The following is a 12,719-nucleotide window of genomic DNA, read 5'->3' on the forward strand; positions in this document are numbered from 1 at the left end:
TGTCTCTGACCTATGCGTAGCGGAGGAGATGTTGTCTCTGTGTGATTGGGTGTGCGCGCATGTGTCACACTAATTACATCGCTGCAAAAAATAACATTGTGTAGTATAAAACTAAGATACTACTGTTCTATTTGGCAAAATGTTTGCACATTTGGATTACTTTGTAGTTTTGTGACCTTTAAATGTTCAGAAAATAATAAAACCCATCTTTTTTTACCCGCTATCGGATCATCTGAAAATCACGTGATCGGCCCCGATTTCTGATCACGTATTTAATCCTCAATTTAAATAACCTCCAGTCACCTTTTCTTTCTTTTGTGAAACTCTTTATAGTAGCGTTAACGTGTCAAGCACTTTGATCAATCACAAGTTGCTTGTAACAGTTGAATTTGCGGAGTTCTGCCATGTTCACAAGTGTTAGAGGCTCATGTATTCCTGGAACACGATTTAGCACTCTACTGTACTTGTTAGGAGTGAGATCAGGTTGCAGTCAAACTCAAGTATTCGTATAAATTGAATCAGATGTGTGGTTTGGATTCTAGATTATTGGATGCTAGGGGTTGTTGTCTGCTGCCTTCAGTCCCTGCGCAGAGTAATAAAACCACTAAGTGAGGACGGCAACCGATGTATCACAGCATCAAGAATCAAGAGGTTCTTCCTGTATTCGTGAGTTTCGAGTCACACTTGGGTCTTAAAATCAATTTAAGTTATCGCGGTGATTTTGGATTATTGTGTGCTAGGAGTCTGTTGCTGTTATTCCCTTCGCACAAGTAATAACCCACTGGTCAAGGTTAATACTCTTTGATCCTATAGCTAATAATCAGTGGTTCTCCCTTTACTTACGAGGGAGGGGGATCAGATTCCAGTCAGTCTTGAGTAGTGATCGGACTTCATTTTGTTATGGTTGGGATTCTGGAGTATTGCGTGCTTGGGTTTGTCCGCCTGCCTACTGCACCGAGTAGCCACTGTTTACAAGTGGTCAAGATGAAGTCTCGTCGATCCGAGAACCAAGAATCGGCCGTGTTCGAGTCCTCCTGAGTGGTTGTGGGTATTAACTCAGATTTAGAGTTGGGATTTTGTTGGTTCCTTTTAACTTGTGAAGCCGGGGACCATGTTCTAGTCACACTCAAGTAATTCCAGTCTTAAGAGACCTGGAATGTCCTCTTTATCCCACAGTGAGCGCAGAGCCTGGCCGCACCCTCTTGCTCTTCAGGAGATTTGAGAGCGCGTGGCAGCGATACCTTGTCATCTTTAATCTAGATAGCAATCTGGGGCTCATGAATAAATACTCGCGGAGAGCACTGAGCACATCTGTGGCTTGGGCAAAAGGGAGAATGTGTTTGTCACGCACGTGTGCCTTTATCTTGCAGTCGGCTTTGAAAGATGGCCCTCGACATTCCCAGAAATCTTCATCGTGCCCTGAGAGCTCCTGACTATTGATTTTCAAGACTCCCTTCACCGAGGGTGCTCCATAGACTTGATGGATCGTTAACGTAGGCGTCGACATGCGCTTTGGCCACTGACCACTTCGGATATGAGCCCTGTCGTTGCCACCTCCCAAATAATAAATGGATGAAAGAGTCGGAGGCAATAGATGCGAGACAGAGCAGCCCTCACGTGACTGGGAAGCATTCTCATTGCTTTTCCCAAAAAGAGACAGATTGATTTAAAGTGTCTAGACAATAAGCAATTACTTCCCACTTGTTAGCCATTGTCAAGTGTTTGCTGCGGGCTTGATAATCTGGAGGGGAATATTACACATGGATCGTTCATTACAATTACAAGCGTAATTGCTCTGCTGGTTATAGCCCACCGCCCTTTCTGTAGCCAAAACGCCACGGGCAGCTTTATAAGGTTAGACAATCACGCAATGCAATTTTATTCTGGCACAGTCATCCACTTGTTGGCCTGACTCATAGGCCAACCCTTTCAGATCTGCCTCCTGTACTTGAATTGAGATTCAGTGGTTCTCCCTCTGCTTATTAGGAGGGAGAATTCAATTCTAGCCATCGGACTTATTTTAAGTTGGAGATTCTGCATTATTGGAGACTTGGCATTGTTGGTTTCTGCCTTCAGTCCCTACACAGAGGTAATAAACCACTGTTAGGTGAGTCTTCTGTACTGGACAATCCAGAATCAGTGGTTGTCCCTTTGGTAACAAGGTCGTAGTCAAGATCGAGTAGTCATAGGGGTTAATTCAGATTTATGTTTAGAATTCTGGTTATTGGGTTCTGGGGATCGTTATCTGATGCCTTATTCTCTCCGAAATAAGGGTGGAAATGCTCATCCATCGAAAGACACTAATCAGTAGGAGTCTAGTCATGCCCACACGTCGTAGAATTTCTTTTGGATTAACAGTTGCTATTCTGAATTATTGGGGACCCGGTTATGTGGTTGTCAGCTGCCTTCAATGCCTGCAGTGTAAGTGTTTTTTTTTTTTTTTTTTAAAGGTTTAGGGACTGGAATCTGGGACAAAAAAAAGCCAGCATTCTTTGGCAGAGAGCTTTTCTGGGTCGCCACTTGCTATGACTGCGATGTGAGGATCCAACAAAATGAAAAATGGTGGCGATTGTCGTCTATTGCAAAACGTCGCATTCCTCGGTTACGAGGTGCATTGGCGTCGGGGCGCAGGTGTGAACGACAGGTGAGAGGGTGTGCGAAAGATGGATAGTCAGACGTCAGAGTGCTCATCTAATAACAGTTGCCATCCAAAAAGCAGGCGCGTATTCCGTTTATAATGCTGTGAAAGTCACGTCTTTTCGAGCTGGTGAAAAATACATGACTGCTCTTTTCATTTGACATTCTCCCTTCAAGCCGGAGTCAATGACAGCCTCAGGCGTTCTCAGTATGTATTTCATTCTCACCCTCTTCTGACACATCTACTTTTGTAGGGAGAAAACTAATCATTATATCGAAGTGTGTTAGCATCATGTACTCTTCTTCCTTTTAACATGTCTGAGTAGTCGTGTGCAAAACTCCAAAACTTTCTTCTTTTGTCTGAGAACAATCGGAATAATATTAATTGAGTCTGTTTGAGGTCAATTTTCTCCCGAGTCGGCATCATCCGTAGTTCTATAAACCAATTTGGATGGATTTGCTGCTGCAACAAAACAGCACCTTTTCACGAACTTTGTAGGGTTTGTTGCGTCTTTACACACACACGGTAAGTAGACCTACATTTGTTTATCCACTGGTGCCTTTTACACAGAACCCAGAAAATGCAGAATACGTAATACTTAAGACATGAGTGTCTGTGGGTGTTATACTTGACACCCCCTGTCAATTATTAAACATTTACCCTAGAGGTGGGAGAACTTTAATGCCCAAGGGCCACATTCAATTTTTAAAACAGACACACGTGCCTAAATAAATAACCAAGATATTACAAGACTGGTCCGACATGAAGCCTTTTTGAGCGGAAGCCGTGTCGGACCACTATGGGCCAAGTTGTGGTGGCCCAGAAACAATATTTAATGAAACTCTGAATTATATATGTAGGCCTTGCTGTGGATGAAATAGTGAGGTGTGTAGTCTCAGTGGCCAAAATGCACACAAGTACTGGGGCATCAAGGCAGCTGCTTTAAAAATATCTCCACTCCCCAACATAGATAACGAGATTCATAATTATATGTCATATATAATTATAATTATATATGAAGTAGAGAAGCGTCTTGGTGGCCAAAATGCACGCAAGTACATAGAGACATTAGGTGATCATGATATTGTGATTTAAAACATTACTTCACGAAATGTATCCTTCTATATGTGGGCCTACCTGTGGATGAAATAATGAAGCGTTCAGACTCAGTGGCCCAAATGAACGTTGAGTACGTAGCACGCAATGTGTCCATGGATAAAACTCAAAATATTAAATATTTGATGTTAAAAAAGCAAGACTATTTCATTACATTTATTTCATAAAATTTTCAGTGGTGGCCCGACTGCATCACAGTCACTCGCTGACCCCGGGCCATCTTGCCACTGTAAACGTCGGACCTTGATTAAAATCCCCGGTGAGCTGGATTAAAGAACAGTGCAAGACGTATGTGGCCAGCGGGTCATACTTAGCCCAACCCTGCTTTGCACACAGGCAAGGCTACGGCCTCTGCGTGGACGTTGTACCCCCTCTTCCTTCCATGTGTGTTTTGCTTACACAGAAAAGACTGGCTTTTGCAGGCAGCGGTTGTTTTTTTTTACCTCATTGATGAAGTCTCCGATGTCTCCAGGGTGGGGGGCGGCAGACCTCATGGGGTACTGCGGCTCAGGGTGGAGGGGTCTCTCATCGAGACGTCGGATCCCTACGGGCTTGATGGCATCGGGTTCTAATGTGTCCGGCTGCTGGAGCTGACTCAGGTCGTAATCCTACAGAACGGATGGAGGGAGGGGGAGGGGGCGTCAATGAGGTACGTGATAAGACCACTGACCTGAGAGTGCTTATTGTGCAGTCAGTGTAATAGAGCGCTCTGAAACCGTTACTGGAAAGCTGCAAACATCAGACACGTCCTACGACTGTGCCACAGCCACAGAAGCGCAGACTCTAATCAATGGCCAGACGCGACATGGTGGCTATGCATAAGCCAGGGCTAATCCTATTAACATTACCAAGGCAACGCTAAGTCATGGCCGGGAGAGGGAGTGAATGGACGGATGGTATCAGTGCAGCAGAAGATATGGCGTGTCTAATAAGCATGCGTGATGGATGGTCCCTAATCCGTCCATCTCTAATATCCCCTTTTCAATACAGGTGTCTTTGCTCCGTTACGTACTTACAGCTTCTTGCCCAACAGTGTGATGTATAAATGAAAAGTACACCTACTCCACACACATCAGTATCATCTCCTGTCTGACTGGATTATTCATGTGTACACTCATGCCAGTAAGCCCCGAGGCTGTGTTGGATCAGAACAGTGGTCATCACACAAGAATGCCATCTATCATCTTTGGTTTCCTTACGGGCTGACTCCTGCCCGTGTTGTTGTTTTTTTTTTAGGTCATACTTCAGAAAGGGTCACAGGAATTGAAACACTGCCACACGATTGGCCATACCAAGCAAGAAGGCCTAATGATGGAGCGGACCCCTTCAGGGAGGACACATTTGCACACACATGCACCAGTGCTAAGATAACGACCCACATTCACCATGGCATAGTTTTTAAAAATACATTTTCAGGGTTTGTCTTTTTTTTTTTTTTTTTTTTTTTTTTTAATCAAACACAGCAAAACAAATGGAAAAATAGATCAAATGGAACAATTTGGACATGTGGGCGTGGGGGGTGGTGGTGAAGTAACCTTTTTTAAGAATGCCACAAATCTCTTAAAAAAAAAAAAAGTCTATGTTATATTTGATGATATATTTGTATGAAAAACACTTCTAGCCACAATTTAAAAATAGGATACTTGTCATTCAGAAAATTTAAAACCTCCTAAGTTGTAACGCGTATTGATTCCTACGTTTTCAATCATGCATCCGTATGACACTTCCTAAGTCACGCTGTCTCTGAGTTCATATGCAGGCGACTGATCTGTTTGTTTAGCTTAACAGCATGCTGGTGCAGCCATATAATCAGCCGTTTTCTCCGAGCTCAACTTGATCATCTGTCTGCCTGTGATAGTGACTGCTTCACAGTGCAGCAGCTCAAATCATACACTGTGAGAGCACCAAATGGACTGACACTTCAATTTCCTCCCTGGTGGGAGATAGGGAGAACAGAGGTGGGAATTATACAGACCACAGTGCCAGGAAAAGTCAGGTCCATTTTCTGGGCAGGGGCCAATACGCCCTCCCTGGACAGCACCGACAAGGCCATTTTATCCTGCCGTCCTTAGCGCCTTTTAGAATGGAAGCTTGTTCGCTCTCAATAAACGGCATCTTGGACTTGATTTGCGTTTGAGCAGCATTACTTTCTTTTTCGAAACGTCCTGCTCTACAAAGTTTGCGCTTTTTTTAATGTGTGGACAAATACCAGTAGCTTTCTCTCTCACTCTCTCTCTCTCTCGCTGCCTGCAGATGTTTTGACAGTCTTGTAGTCATATTGTTACCTTACACAGAGCTTCATTATTGGCGCACAGCAGATGCCTGTCGCCAAATGACATCAGCGCACCAATTACAAGTCTCCCAGGCTAATTTGCCGTTGTGTCAGGTCAGAGCGGGGTCTCCCGCTTATTTGTGCAATATGCGAATCACTGCCGCACTTCAGCGGGCGAGAGAATAGCCTATGTGGAATAACGCTGCCTTTTTTCCTCCATGAACTGATTCCGTTGTGCTAACAAGGGGTCATTAGGACAATTGAATTTGTGTCGCTACATGCCTGATCAGCGCGACGAGATGCAGAGATGCGACTTTATTTATGCCTCTGGCGTTTGTTCGGGATGGGTTTGCCAGTGTTTTGGTTGTAAAGTGAAAAGTAGTTGCACTGGAGAAAACACATCCAATATATTCAGAACCAACTGGGCCATAGTGTGTTTGTATTATTGATTCTACTGTGCTGCCCTTATGCAGAACCTTCATAGTTGAATTGTCCCATTTAAAGAAGTAGTAAGTACACCAACACGGCTGTTTTGCTACTAAATGCTTTACCCTTCACCGAGGGTTCTCAATGGGCGGGTCCAGTTCAAATTCTGGAAATTAATAGTTTATAATCTTATTCTTAACCTGTGCGGTTTTTCTGGTCCTTTTGGTAAAAACAGAAAAGATCACATGCATTGGAATTTCTCTCATGAGGCATGACTGACAATCAAATGGTGGAGGCAGGTGAGCAGTGAGAAGTCCAATAAGTATGAAAGAACCATAATCAAATGTGCTTTACAACAAAAATAAAATTAAAGCTGTTCAGTTGTTATTAGTTCAAATTGTTTATATCAATAATTAGTTGTGAAAATTCTCAATGCTCATTTTTATTTGTTTCTTTAATATTTTTTGTGCATTTTAGGATGTCTTGTTCAGTCAGTGTCACTTTGATTTAAAAAAAAAAAAAAAAAAAAATCATACAAATTTTTGGGGGTCCTTCCTGTTGAAATAAATGATGAATATTGCTGTTATTTGGTTGACCTCAAAATATTTGGGAGAATATTATAATGAATGTATACATTATGTTGTTTCAGACCTTATCAAAATTTTCCCGGGACCACAAATCAGTTTTGTTCATCCTTCGGAGTGGGAATTTTCCATTGAAATAACTGATTGCTTGGCAAAAACAAGTGCTTTTCAAATAATCCACAGTGTTATTAGAGGTTTTACTCTGTGTGTGTGCGTTTGCTGTTATGGGTGTGTGAAAGCATTCCTACCTGATCCTCTTCCCCACCGCCTTCCTCATCATACTTGAGAATGTTGTCTCGCACGTCATCCTCGGGATCGATGAGGAGTTGCTTAGCCTGCCGTTCTTTATCGCGGCGCTTCATCCAAACCACAAAGAGTAGCACTAGAACTGCGAGGCAAGACACACACACGGTGGCGTCGTATTACAAAACGGCACCGTGCTCATATTTTCATTCACGTGTAATCGGATCCCGTGTCTTAACTTTTCAGGCCGGATGTCGACTATATATTTGTTTGATAATCCTGTGCTAATCTAATCATCATTGGGATCATATTTAGCTGCTGTGCTAATCTGCGACGGCAGCGTTTCGATGACACTCACTGAGGAGGATGATAATGCACAACAGGATGGCGATGATGGCGCCCGTGCCCAGGCCGGCGGCCATGATGTGCTGCTGGTCAGTGCAGTCGCCGTTGATGTCGCATTGGCACACTTTGACCCGTAGGTGGGAGGTGTTGAACAAGGGCAGGTTTCCAGAGTCCGTGATGATGATGGGCAGGTCGTAAATGCCGCTCTCGAGGAAACCGATCTTCAGGCGCAACTGAGCGTAGTCACCTGCAGAGAAACGTAAGAGAAGCCAGGAGTACTTAAAATGTGCTTGTTCGGGTCATGCACTTCCCTCAAAAAGTGGTCGCCCTCAAATAACTACTGTGTCAAAAATGGGTAGTAACTGTAATTACATCATAGCCACGGTTGTTCAAACTGGCTACGTTTACAACATTTCTTTAATCCGATCAGAGTTCGGATTAAAATTATGATCGGATGCGCTGTTCATGGACACGAAATACATTCATCCGATTAGGATTTTCGTGTTCATGCATTCTTATACTTCTGATTGGAACAAATTATTTTGACATGCGCAGACTGACCAGAAAAAACAAATAGTAGTAGTAGAAGCAGCAGCTGTAGCGACTTTCGTGTCAAAAAAACATCGCTCCGTCTATTTCTACTTTAAACATTTGCGTTATTTTGCGTATTTTCCCGGTGGCGCTCTTACGACGATTTAAAACTTCCTAATGAACAGCTCAGTATTTCACTCGCTCTGCTTCTACTAGCTTCCAAGAATAAAGAAACACGTATACCGACATCACAAACATGCGCGGTAAAGTCTGTTTGTTCCCAAATTTCTGAATAAGTGTTCTCATGTGCACCGATCGGATTAACAATCGACATAAACCACCCCTCTCGTTCGGGATAAAATCTTGATCGGAATGGGTTTGATCGGGTCAGAATTTTACAAATGGGGTATGTACATGAAGACTTTTTATTCCAATCAGGCTTTCAATCCGACTAAATGTGTCCATGTAAATAAATGTCACCAGTAACATTGAAGAGTTAAGTACTACGATCATTTTAACTCTGTTGCTAAACAAAGTGTGGAGCGTTATTCAAGATTATGTTCAGGGGATCTTATTTGTTCTGTCTATTCTCTCTAGTTTCTTGTCCTTTTTAAATTACACTTTGGCTTGAAATAAATTATTATTATTCCAAACATCTTCAGACCCCTCCAGCTGTGTAAGTAAACACCCCTGGCCACTATTTGCAATTTGGAGATATACGCACGTATATGGTATGTATGAGAAATTCAAACCTGCATTAGCATATAAAATCCAAAACAAGGATTTTCGATTTGAGGATCACAAATCGACTGAATGACATTGGATAATGCTGCTTAAGCTTAAAACTCCTCGCTGCGATTATCCAAATAGTATTATCCAGTAAACATACATTGTATTTCAACACAGAGGTCTCTCTAGCTAACATATTTTGAGTGTTAGTGTTTGAGCAGAATGTGCAGAACATTTCATTAATCAGGCCAAGTTCCAATCCCTGATTGTTAATAATCAATATCAACTTTAGCATGTGAGGGTTTCCTCAAATACTGTATAATGCTGTGGCAACTAGCAGTAGTTCATGTCACCGTACGGTCCTGGCTTTGCATGCTTAAACTTAGCTAAGCAGGTACAAGAAACAGTACAGGTATCCTCTGCTTATGACGGTCCCGACATATAGATTGTGAGGTCATAAACGTGGATAAGACATTCTCAGTCACAGACCTATTGACTGAACTGATTGTTTTTCATGTTGTTTTATAATTATGGCCGAAAAGAGTTTTTTTCATACAAATATTTACTGTAATTATGACTTGAGACTATGTACAAATGTGAGTTATGTCGCCGTTGTTGGAATTGACCTCTTGCAAGCTGAGGACCTCCTGTGTCTGCTTTCTAACATGTAAAGCAAAGTGTCCACAGTCTTTCCTACCACTGATCCTGGTGATGGTCCAGTTCCTCTTAACATCGACGGGCATGTTAGCCAATTCAAAGGCAAAGGGCCCGGCGTTGGGCATCAAGTCGCCGTCAATCGCTGTGATGTTGATGGCGTTTGGCTCAGGTTTCTCGCATATTTCCACTTCCTGGGGGAACACCCTCGGGGCGTTGTCGTTGATGTCGATCAGGTAGATCTGCAGAGTGCCCGTGCCAGTTGCTGAAGGGTTGCCTGCATTTCCATGAAACACAACGTGAATACACATTTATGCACATCTTGAAAGTTGATTGTGGAATCATCATGCGGTGGGCAGAGAAGAAGAGGCTGTTGTGTTTCCAAACATCTACGTACTCCAGCGGGATTGGCTCCATCCAAACGGCATACTGATTTAAGGAACTAATCTCGAGTGAGGTGGCAGACAGAAAGAGTGTGGTATTAGAACATTTGGATCCTGTGAGCGTGTGGGTGTGGGGGAGAGAAGAACGTCTTCCTGACCAAGGACATAGGACGGGAATACTAAGGCAGCAAAACAGAGGCCACTGTCGCTCCTCTCAGGCTTCCTCTATGTATTCACTGTGCTAAGAGGCTTCTTTAGCATTCAGGCCACGCTCAAAGCAGCTAGTCATCCAGTCCTGACCCATTAATACTGAGAAACCTCTTTACTGGCAAAGTTTTAAGCCTGCTGGCCTACGCTTTGCTCTGCAGAAGAGGGTACACCCGAACAGAGGTAAATCCACTTCAGGAAAAAGGCGAATTTATCCATGCAGCCGGATGCTTCTCAGATTGGTGGTCAGTGGTTGACCTTCAGGCATGGCGGGTGTTTGTTGTTGTCACTCAAGTGGCTCAATTAGACATCTAGCCTTCTAAAAGGCATCGCCTTCTGACAATAGTCATTTTGAAGCATACCGACAGAAGCAGCTAAACCATGAAAGCAGCGCATTTAAAGGATCTTAACAAAACAAATGTGCATGGTTACCTACCATTGTCAGTGGCCAGGAATGTGGCATTGTACATGCTGTTCTTCACAAACGGTGATTCTCTGTCCAAAACGGCCACTGTTGTGATTCTGCCGTTGTTGGGATCAATCCTCAGCCAGCTGGCCGGATCGGACAGTTTTGTGTAGCTGATGAGGGACAGACACATTCAATCAAATCACCTCACTGAACTTCTATCAAAGTTGAAAAAGGCCAAGTCCTGCTTCATCCATTTTGTGGGAAAATACAAACGTGTGAGGCAACCAACCACCTACTGCTACAAAGGTGCTCAAATGACTGAACTGAAATGAGGACGCAGCCAAGCTAACATCATACCCTATCAATTTCACACGTGGCGTCATGAATATTCACCGACGGGAGCCATTAGTGTCATCGCTATTGCCGTTGCTCATTATCGAGTGTGATTTAAACATAGTAGAAGACACGACACGTTGCTCTGTTTAAACCTCCTACCGGATACTTTGCTGCATGAAGCGATCAGGGTCCTGCGCTGTGAAGGTGGTCAGCATGGACTCCGCCGGTTTTCCCTCTTCCAGTTTAATGAGTTTGGGGTTAGGATCGAAGTAGGGGCTCTCGTTGACGTCCAGAACTCGTATGGTGACGGTGGCGGTGGACTGACGGGGAGAGTGGATGCCTCTGGCTAGGGGCACCTCGTTCCTCGCCTCCACTGTCAGCATGTACACTCTGTTCATTTCATAGTCGATTGGCTGGGAAAACACAGGGGGCAGAGATAGCGAGGCATACGTGAAATATTTTGAGGGGGTAGGAGGAACTCATATGAAATAGTTGAAAATGGTGTGAGAGTAACATGGCAAATTAAAGCATTTCCATTCCCCCTTCCTAAAACCCTTTCTGCAAAAGCCCCACAATAGACTTGACTATTAGGGGCCTTGGTGAATTAATGGAGAGCCGCAAGGCCGCCAGCTTCTTATTAATTACCTTCTTCTGTTTGAAATACAAATGAGAAGACGCGATTCAAATTAATCTGTCTGATAAACAACTATTATCTGTTAGACTTGCTCCGAAATGCCGCTGAATGCTTGTATTGTTGATTGCTGCATTCTTGCCTTGATAAGCTACAGTACGTAATAATAAGGCATTCCTGTGCTCATCTAAGTCGGAGATTGTCAACTTGGGGCAAGGTCAGCAGGACACAACTATCTATGACGATTTTCAACTTTGTAAAAGTGTCTTAGCTGTGAACATTTCATTTCGTACTATCCTTTCAGCCCACCTTTGTTGTAATGTGCTTGTGTTTTGTGGACCAAAACACAAACGTGTCACGCCTTGAAACAATGGAAATATACATGGTCTGTATAGGAATGTCATTGGTAAGGTTTGAAAAGGTAAGCTTACCTTGACAACAGTCACCAGGCCCTCGTTATTGGTGGGATCAGTGGGCACGGAGAACCTGCCGGTGGGGTCGCCGCCGGTGATTTTGTAGACGGCGTTCCAGGCCTGAGTGTTGGGTTGGTCCTTGTCAGTCACCGTCAGGTTGGCCACGATCACGTTCACGCGGTTTTCGTGCACCTCGCCGAAAAACTGCATGAATAAAGCATGAGGATGTAGAGCAGCGGGCATACTGTTAGTCATGCTGGGACCAGTGTTGGGTAAACAGACACGGGAGCCATCTTATCACGTCGTCGCGGTCATTTCGTCTCCCGTTTTCATCTGACAACACAACAGTAACATCACATCTCACTCTAGGTGCTTTTTGCGCTCCCTGTTGTTGCATGTGTGTGGGCGGGAGTAACTCCACGCTTGGCTGGCCACTTGTGTAGCTAAACATGAACTAAATAAAAGAGCGGAGCTGCCACCGGGGCGCATCCATATTGACACTGGGCAGAGTCATGCATCCCGGGTAGGTGTTCACTGCTTACCGTGTCAGCTGTGAACTCTGGCGGGTTGTCATTGATGTCGGTGACTCTGATGACAGCGGTGGCTGTGTTGGAGAGGCCGTACATGGGGTTGCCCTCCATGTCAGTGGCCTGGATGATCAGCATGTACTGAGGCACTTTCTGCAGTGAAAAAGTGTGAATGGTTTAAGAATAATGTAGCAATTGTATGGCTATATCTATTTCTATTGCTGCCAAAAAAACTACAGCCTTCAAAATTGAAACATACAGTCCAACCTGATGGA

General features: G+C 43.9%; 1 protein-coding gene and 1 long non-coding RNA gene across 4 annotated transcripts in view; one reads left to right on the plus strand and one right to left on the minus strand.

Moving 5' to 3' along the window:
- LOC147141072 (uncharacterized) overlaps nucleotides 1–12,719 on the plus strand; it is a 117,588-nt gene that overhangs the window by 81,306 nt on the left and 23,563 nt on the right. Inside the window, exon 6 of one of the 3 annotated variants that reach the window (XR_015088316.1) lies at nucleotides 4,991–5,858. The exons of the other annotated variants lie outside the window; for them this stretch is intronic. This is a non-coding gene — a long non-coding RNA (uncharacterized LOC147141072). Of the gene's footprint in view, nucleotides 1–4,990; nucleotides 5,859–12,719 lie in introns of those variants that run through there. 3 annotated transcript variants of the gene reach the window in all.
- cdh2 (cadherin 2, type 1, N-cadherin (neuronal)) overlaps nucleotides 1–12,719 on the minus strand; it is a 59,988-nt gene that overhangs the window by 2,428 nt on the left and 44,841 nt on the right. The window contains exons 8-15 of the mRNA XM_086042601.1: nucleotides 12,460–12,597; nucleotides 11,936–12,121; nucleotides 11,033–11,286; nucleotides 10,565–10,707; nucleotides 9,582–9,815; nucleotides 7,638–7,871; nucleotides 7,285–7,424; nucleotides 4,198–4,362 (exon numbers count right to left, since the gene is read on the minus strand). Coding sequence (XP_085898727.1) covers nucleotides 4,198–4,362; nucleotides 7,285–7,424; nucleotides 7,638–7,871; nucleotides 9,582–9,815; nucleotides 10,565–10,707; nucleotides 11,033–11,286; nucleotides 11,936–12,121; nucleotides 12,460–12,597 — 1,494 coding nt within the window. The remainder of the gene's footprint in view (nucleotides 1–4,197; nucleotides 4,363–7,284; nucleotides 7,425–7,637; nucleotides 7,872–9,581; nucleotides 9,816–10,564; nucleotides 10,708–11,032; nucleotides 11,287–11,935; nucleotides 12,122–12,459; nucleotides 12,598–12,719) is intronic.

The sequence above is a fragment of the Filicampus tigris genome, chromosome 10, assembly GCF_054856515.1.
Source record: "Filicampus tigris isolate MCC_2025a chromosome 10, RoL_Ftig_1.0, whole genome shotgun sequence".
Classification (NCBI taxonomy): Eukaryota; Metazoa; Chordata; class Actinopteri; order Syngnathiformes; family Syngnathidae; genus Filicampus; species Filicampus tigris.